General features: G+C 37.7%; 1 protein-coding gene across 1 annotated transcript; it reads left to right on the top strand.

Annotated features, from left to right (window-relative positions):
- The first annotated feature begins 510 nt into the window (after positions 1–510).
- Positions 511–6,983, top strand: LOC136379026 (alsin-like). The gene is made up of 10 exons (XM_066346506.1): positions 511–637; positions 1,022–1,150; positions 1,887–1,957; positions 2,355–2,421; positions 2,762–2,964; positions 3,079–3,144; positions 4,607–4,705; positions 5,256–5,420; positions 6,568–6,679; positions 6,894–6,983. The coding sequence occupies exons 1-10, from the start codon at positions 632–634 to the stop codon at positions 6,981–6,983; spliced, it is 1,008 nt and encodes a 335-aa protein (XP_066202603.1). The 5' UTR covers positions 511–631.
- The last annotated feature ends 1,735 nt before the right edge of the window (positions 6,984–8,718 follow it).

The following is an 8,718-nucleotide window of genomic DNA, read 5'->3' as shown; positions in this document are numbered from 1 at the left end:
CCAATAAAGAGATTTTTAAAAATGTAGAACAATGTAACTTTTCTCACCAGTTTTTTGTTTTGGAAAATGTACTTATTTTTTATTTAAAATGTTATTGTGTTTGAAGTAAATTAATAGAGATATTTTTATTTCTCAGCTATATCTTCTAATATGGTAAATGTCAATAGATATAACCCACATAAGCAAACTAGAGGCATTCTGAAACCAAAACCAAGATTTGAGAATTCTTCGTCTATCTTGAGTTCTCTGCTGCTGTTCTCACTGGCAATTGCCAGTGTTTGTTTCTTTTCTCCTTGAGTTATTTCTCTATTGCCTAGAACCTGTCTGTTACAGAATTTTTTAGAACTGACCTGCTTTTAGCTCAGTTCCATTTAGTTTACCATGTCTATTTTTAGGCTGGATTTCCTCCCTAAATTCAATATCATGTATCTAAACCACACTGAGGCTACAGATTCTGGACAATTGTTTTATATTATTTTCCCCTCTCTGATATATTGGCCTCCAGACATCTCCAGAGTACCAGAAACTGCAGGATTCCAGTTCTTGTTATGAGTCTCTTGCTCTCCATCTCGGCAGGAAAAGGAAGGAAGCAGAATACACACTGGGCTTCTGGAAGACCTTCCCTGGGAAAATGACGGTAACCATGCCAAGTGTCATGTCCTTAGCAACTGTCATCACTTTCTTCCTTCCTCTCTTGTTTATGGTACTGATACTTTAATAAGCCCCTTTCTAAGGGTGGTCTAAGGACCACAGCAACGGATGTTCTCAACATCAGCACACTTCCTCATTCCTGGAACCCTTTCTGAACATGTATGTATTTCACCTTTGTTCGTTTCTATCTTCTTTTTCATCTCCTTTGGGTTCTAATTTTATTAAATGTTTGGATTACATGTAAATTAGGTTTAACACTAAGGTAATCTAGGACCAACAGATTTCCCTAAATGTGATTTATATATTTTCATTTTCTCTTTGCATATTAAAATAATTGATTATTTGATTTTATATTTGTTTTCAATTCCAGGACTCCTTAAGGAGACCAGAGCGTCGACTGCTGTGTGAGAGCAGTAACCGAGCCTTATCTCTGCAGCATGCTGGGAGGTTTTCCGTGAACTGGTTCATTCTCTTTAATGATGCCCTCGTCCACGCCCAGGTAGGCCGGATGCCTAACCTTAAAAAAGGCACTGGAAAGTGGAGTACTATACTTACTTACTTAATTATACCATCAGTTTGTGCTAAAATCTGTTGTGATTTTAGGCCCTGGTTGGTTGGCTCAGTGGTAGAGCGTTGGCCCTGCATGTGGAAGTCCTGGGTTCAGTTCCCAGTCAGGGCACACAGGAGAAGCAACCATCTGCTCACCACCCTTCTCCCTTTCCTTCTCACTCTCATTCTGTCTCTCTCTTTCTCCTGCAGCCGTGGCTTGATTGGTTAGAGCATATTGGCCCCAGGTGCTGAGGATGGCTCCATGGCCTCACCTCAGGTGCTAAAATAGCTCAGTTGCCGAGCAATGGAGAGGTGGCTCCAGATGGGGAGAACATTGCCCAGTAGGGGGTTTGCTGGGTGGATCCCAGTCACCTCTCATTTAATTAAAAAAAAATCTATTGTGATTTTGAAGAAACTATTGAATGAAAAAGAACATTCAGCTTGCATTTCTGGTATGAGCCAGATTTCAGGGAATTTTTTCAGTTTATATCTTGAAAATATGTATAAGCCGTGTGACAGGATCCTTGCAGCAGAGTCACCGGACCCACTGGGGTTAGCTATAGCATGGGGACTGTTTGGCTGTGATGGCAGCACCCATGTGGAATTAGCCATTTGAAGCAAGTTATGCGACAGAGACCCCAGGACCTACACAGGCTTTCTCAGCTCTGTCTCTGTGTCTCTTACAGTTCTCCACACACCATGTGTTCCCTTTGGCCACGCTGTGGGCAGAGCCCCTTTCTGAAGAAGCTGGTGCTGTGTAAGTGTGCCTCCCTCCCCCACCTCCACTTTAAATCTCTCCCTGTGTTACCGGGTTGTTTCCTTAGACATGAAAAAAAGCTCAGGGAGCCTCCCTGCTCTGCCTAATGAGCCTTACCCTTCCAGCATGTAGGCAGTCACGTGGCCTGTCGTGCCCATCATGAGAGATCATAAGTGGTGGAAGGGTTTCTCTGTCGCTCACATCCCCTATTCAACACAGAGTAACGTAACTCTGTGTCCTTTCTCCCACTCTGGGACCCAAACCCAGGGCTTGACTGCATTTATATTTAATTGACTTCTGCTTCTCTCGAAATAAGCAAGTTGCTTTTCATGGTTGAGGATTGATGTAATGACAGGTTGTCCTTACCTACTGGTATTTACCCTTATGAATGTTTTAGGAATGGCTTAAAGATAACTACACCTGAGGAGCAGTTCACTCTCATTTCATCAACACCCCAGGAAAAGGTTAGTCTATTATGATATTTTCTTTCAACCTTTGACTTAGATATTCCTGTCTCTTAGGGTAGTAAAGGGATAAAAATTGTTCTTGCTTTCTAATGATCCATGATTACGCCTGATGAAATCTTCATTAAACCAAGACTATAGAAAGACTATAGATTTTTGTTTTTTTTTTAACGTGACTTACTTTTAAACATGTAGCAGTGAATTCTAAGAACCAATCAACATAACTTAATAAGGAAAGCATTAGAAGACAAAAATTATTCACACCAAGGAAAGCTGGCAGGATTTAAAGCAATACTTGATGACTTATTGCCTTAGACTTATTGATACTTTTTGGTCCTAGACTAGGTGGCTGTGGGCTATAAGCCAAGCTGTGGATCAGGCTTTGAGGGGAACATCTGATCTTCCACCTTATGGAAGTGGCAGCAGTATTCAGAGGCAGGAACCACCCATATCACGCAGTGCTAAATACACTTTCTACAAGGACTCCCGCCTAAAGGATGCAACCTATGATGGACGCTGGTTTTCAGGGAAGCCTCATGGCAGGTGAAGATGTTTAAGATTTATTCCTGGGGTGAGAATGATAGTCTAATTACTGAAAAAGTAATGATTCTCTGAGACATAAATTGACATGTATTATTCTTTCCTTATGCATTTCAGAGGGGTTTTGAAGTGGCCAGATGGGAAGAGGTATTCTGGCATGTTCAGGAATGGCTTGGAAGATGGGTAAGAAAATTGTGTGAAACATTAGGGTAAATTCACCTTCAGTCACAAATCATATAATTTTGTGTTTAGTTATTTTCAAAACAAGTAGATTTTTCTGTTTTGCAGAAATATGTGCATACCATGTATTAGGGCCTATAATGCAGATGTGTGAACATGAAGAGAGCTGGGAATCTAGGATGCAGCCCTGATTTACCTAGAACACATCAATTACTTTGACAGCCATGTGGCCTCAAATTACACAGCCTTGCATCTGTTAAAATGGAAATGTTTTCTATCCACTTCTCAGTTGTAAAGACTGAGAATCTTGGGCAATGTTGGTGACATGTTGAGATGGTAGTGCCCCTGTTATACAAAGGACATACAGAAATTTTCCTCTCAGTAAATTTAAATCATCATAATTTCTGTGATATGCTAAAGGAGAAATCGGATGTGCTATGTTTTCATAATGGAACTCAATGGCATTATTTTTGTATAAGCATGTCATGTTTTCTATCCCTTAAATATATTTACATGATAAATTTATAGCAATGAAGTATTTTGTATTATGTTAGAAAAGTAATTAATTTTACTATATAAGGATTATTATATAGCTTGGATAGGTGATATGTGTGTGATAATGTAAGTTTTTGTGATATGATATCTTTCCCTTTTACTAGAACTTTAGAATAAGAAGAGACTTTATTTTTTTTATTTTTATTTTTTTATTTTTTGCATTTTTCTGAAGCTGGAAACAGGGAGAGACAGTCAGACAGACTCCCGCATGCGCCTGACCGGGATCCACCCAGCACGCCCACCATGGGGCGATGCTCTGCCTACCAGGGGGTGATGCTCTGCCCATCCTGGGCGTCGCCATGTTGCAACCAGAGCCACTCTAGCGCCTGAGGCAGAGGCCAAGGAGCCATCCCCAGCGCCCGGGCCATCTTTTGCTCAAATGGAGCCTCGCTGCGGGAGGGGAAGAGAGAGACAGAGAGGAAGGCGCGGCGGAGGGGTGGAGAAGCAAATGGGCACTTCTCCTGTGTGCCCTGGCCGGGAATCGAACCCGGGTCCTCCGCACGCTAGGCCGACACTCTACTGCTGAGCCAACCGGCCAGGGAGAGACTTTAGATAAACTGATTTACCCTCTTATTATACAGATGAGGGAGCTGGGTACCAGGACTTCCCTGCCCAAGATGATGTGCTAATCCGTGGCAGAGACAGGCCTAGCACACAGGTGCTCTGGTTTTCATTGGACTTGGGATAAAACATTTAATCTCTGCATAGTGGGATGTCGTCCTACTCCTGTAAGGCTTGCCAAGCAGCTTAGATAATATGTAGAAACAGCTGAACCCAAGGCTCCATGTTTCCCTTTCCTCCTTTGGTAAATCTTTTTGTTTTTCCCTTGTCTTAATGTTTACGAGTGTATACGTACAAAAGCTGAATATGCACAAAGGCATCTTCTGCTGTTTTTTATTCTCCTTGGCAGGTACGGAGAATACAGAATCCCAAACCGAGCCCTGAACAAAGAAGATCATTATGCGGGCCACTGGAAAGAAGGAAGAATGTGTGGTCAGGGGGTCTATAGGTAATAACACTGGGAAAGTTGTTGGACTGGTGGTGCTTTGTAAAGAGCCATGTCAATTTAAATGTTTATGTAGCCATAATTTTCAAGGAGTAAATTGTGACAAACTGTGTAAAGTCTTCTTTTAAAGTTCAACCTCTCATCTTTCATAAGATGAAAGTTTTAGTTTATTATCTAGTTCTAAACAAATCTGTACAAACCTTATAAATCCTAACTTTCTCATAGAATTCTCTAAATGTCTTGCCTATAAATTTATATTTATTTTATGACTCTACTATGGGCAAACGTATCATTCTTTCAGAGATCACTCATTTCCTTTACCTGTAAGAACAAATGCACATTTTCCCCATGTGAACACAGAATGCCACCTATGCCATCTTTCATTTCTTAACCTCAGTCATTCAAAAATGAGACTTTTGATTGGTGAAAAATAATCATGAATAATTACAATGATGAGTGAGACATGAGTATAATTATGAATTTTCTAACTGTGCTAAACTTAGCATGAGAATTCAATGTGCTTGTGATGTTTATCCATTTTTTTAAACCACAGTTATGCCTCTGGTGAAGTGTTTGAAGGCTGTTTTCAAGATAACATGCGTCATGGTCATGGTCTCCTACGAAGTGGAAAATTGACTTCCTCTTCTCCCAGCATGTTCATTGGCCAGTGGGTAATGGATAAGAAAGCAGGATACGGTGTCTTTGATGATATCACAAGGTACAGTATTCTGCTTCTAATCCCAGAGTTTAGTAGAGGGGGGAGGGGATAAGGTTCCCTTCTTCAAAAACAGTGATGATTTCATGAAGGCCAAGTGTCTTAATATGACAGTGTTGAGAAAAATTTTAATAAGATAGTTATCAGGCATCATTTTATTCATTTTTTTGTGAACCAAACAACGAGTTACTTTTTTTATAAGGTTACGGTCATTCAGAATTAACATTGGTACCATTTTTCTTAAAGCTTCACACATTAAAAGCTTTTAGTGGCTCAAAGAGGCTACCAAATCTTTTAACTATTCTTCAAAGAAAAATCCTCAATACAATCAGAAGGTAATAGGAGTGAAAGGTCAGAGAGAACCTATGGAAATTCCATTTGGGGTCACAGAATAGTATCTAAACACCTTCTGCTAAGGTTGTCCTGTCAGGGCAGATACTTGTCACCATGTCAGCAACCCAAGAATCAAACTTAGTTAAGTTCACTTAAACCTTGGGGAGGGGCATAGTTCTTTTGCCTCAATATTGACTCGGCCTGACTTTCTTTTGGGTTTAATTATATACTCTTTCCCCTTCATGTTGTTGTCATAATGTGGAATTTTTAAAAACTTGCTGTTATTACTAAACTTCATGGTTATTTAACAAGGTGTTTGTACTTATTTTTTCTTTTTAGTGGCAATTAGTAAGATTTCTCTAAGTTCAAGTAGGTGAAGCATGAGCCTTCTTGTATGATAAACCCCATTTCCTTCTTTCTTTTATTTTTGTAAGTAAACTTTTAGGTAATAAAAGAATTGTGCATAGGTTTGAGTCTACCCATCACATCTTGAATGAAATTATTTAGAGTTAAATTGTTGGCATTTTTTATAATGATATATTTTAAAGTTATCACAGAAACACATGATGTAGATGCAGATCTATGTTAGGTAGACTATAACATTTAATTCCTGAGAGAACATCGCTCTGAGTAAGATGCCTTTTGCTATCACAGTGTCTCACGTTTGAGGAGATGCAGTTAATTACTTGTGCTAGAAATACTGAACACATACCAACCTAGGTGATGCTTAGTATCTTCCGTATGATAATTGTTTTGTCCCCACATCATCTTTATCATCATTGATTTTTCATTTTACTTCATTTCTCTTTCTATGAAGAGGGGAGAAGTATATGGGAATGTGGCAAGATGATGTGTGTCAAGGGAATGGCGTGGTAGTTACCCAGTTTGGATTATACTATGAAGGCAACTTTCACCTTAATAAAATGATGGTGAGTGGAATATTTGCATACAGTTACTATTCATTTTTAAAACTCCTATGTCCTTAACTTTTAAGATCATCTGTTTATTAATGTTCTACTTTCTTAATACTATTTTTTTTTTGTCTTTTAAAATTATGGAAGGCTTTGCAGAATATGGCTGAATGTACTCTTTAAGTTACTCTGCATTTTATGTATTGTGAGCTTTGTGTTTTTTTTCACATAGGGAAATGGGGTTTTACTTTCCGAAGATGATACTATTTATGAGGAAGAGTTTTCAGATGACTGGACTCTTAGTGGAAAGGTTGGAAACTAACTTTTCTCTCCTGTAATACAGTATTTTACTAAATTTTTCTTGACCTTTTAAAAAGGCACAATTCATAAAGTTCACCCATTTCAATGATGTAGTAAATATACAGAATTATACAACTATTACTGCAATCCAAATTTGGGACATTTCTATCACGTAAAAAAGACTTCCATCACCATCTCCTGCCCATTTGAAGTCACATCTCATTTCCACCCCAGTCCCAGAGAACCTCTAATGAACTTCATCACTCAATAAATTTGTCCTTTTAGGTCCTTTTATGTAAAATGGAATCATACAACACATGGTCTCTTCTGTGTGGCTTCTTACACTTAGCATGCTTTTGAGCTCTTCCCGTATTTCGGAATGTGCAGTACAATACTTCATTCCTTTTTGTTGCTGAATAGTATTCCAAAACTACAGTTTGTTTATCTCTTCCTCCACCAGTTAATGGGTATTCTATTATTTTGAATTTTAAACTATTATGAATAATAGTCTATAAATAATGGACTTCAACTTTTGGTGTGAACATATGTTTTGATTTCTCTTGGGTAGATGCCTAAGAGTACAGTTGCTGAGTTGTATGGTAAATTGATGTTTAACATATTAAGAAACCGCCAATTGTTTTTCAAAGTGGCTGAATCATTTTACATTCCCATCATTAATGTATGAAGGTTCTAATTTCTCCACATCTTTGCCAATATTTTTAATTTTCTATTTACAAATATATATTTGTGCCATTCTAGAGGGTACCTCATGTTATGTTATGGTTTTAATTTAGATTTCCCTAATGATTGATAATGTCATATGTCATTAGAGCATATTTTCTTGTTCTTATTAGTGATTCATATATCTTCTTCAGTGAAATGTGTATTTAAACATAGTTTTAAAAATGTTATTCAGTTTAAGCAAGAAAAACTACAGTTTACCCAGTAATTATTTTGACATTTAAAGAATTGTTTATAGTTTTATTGTATTTTAAGGATGCTTTATATACTCTGAATGCAAGTCCTTAATTAGATATAGGATTTGCAAATATTTTCTTGCAGTCTGTGGCTTATCTTATGTTGATAGATCTTTTTTTCATATATTATATTGTTTTACTATTTTTTAGTAGAGCCCTTAAAAACACAAAAATTTATTTTAATCAAGTCCAATTTATCAAAATTTTTTTATAAATTATGCTTTAATGTCATATATAAGAAATTTTTGCCTAACTCAAGCTTGTTAAGATTTTCTTCTAAAAGTCTCATAGTTTTATCTCTCATCTTTAGGCCTGTGATTCATACTGAGGTAACTTTGTGTATTGTATGAGTCAGAAGTCTAAACTGAGTTTTTGCATGTGGGCATTTAATTGCCCAAGCAACTCTTCCCATTGAATTTTCTTGACGTCTTTGTTGAAATTAACTTATCATAAGTTTGTTTATTTTTGGACCCTGAATTATATTTATTCTATTGATCTTCATGTCTCTATACCAATACCACACTATCTTGATTACTATCGATTTATAATGAGTTGTAAAATCAGGAAGTGTCTTTCAACTTTGTTATTTTTAATTTATTTGAGAGAGATAGGCACATCAAGGTGCTCCTATACATTCCTGACCAGGGAATTGAACTGGCAAGCTCTGTGCTGCAGACCATACTCCAACCAACTGAGCTGTATAAGCCAGGGTTTAATTTTTATTGACTTTTGGAGAGACGGAGGGAGACAAAGGGGAAAAGGAAGGGGAAGGGAAACATT

The sequence above is a fragment of the Saccopteryx leptura genome, chromosome 7, assembly GCF_036850995.1.
Source record: "Saccopteryx leptura isolate mSacLep1 chromosome 7, mSacLep1_pri_phased_curated, whole genome shotgun sequence".
In the NCBI taxonomy this organism is placed as follows: Eukaryota; Metazoa; Chordata; class Mammalia; order Chiroptera; family Emballonuridae; genus Saccopteryx; species Saccopteryx leptura.
This window is presented reverse-complemented; position numbering and strand designations above follow the sequence as displayed.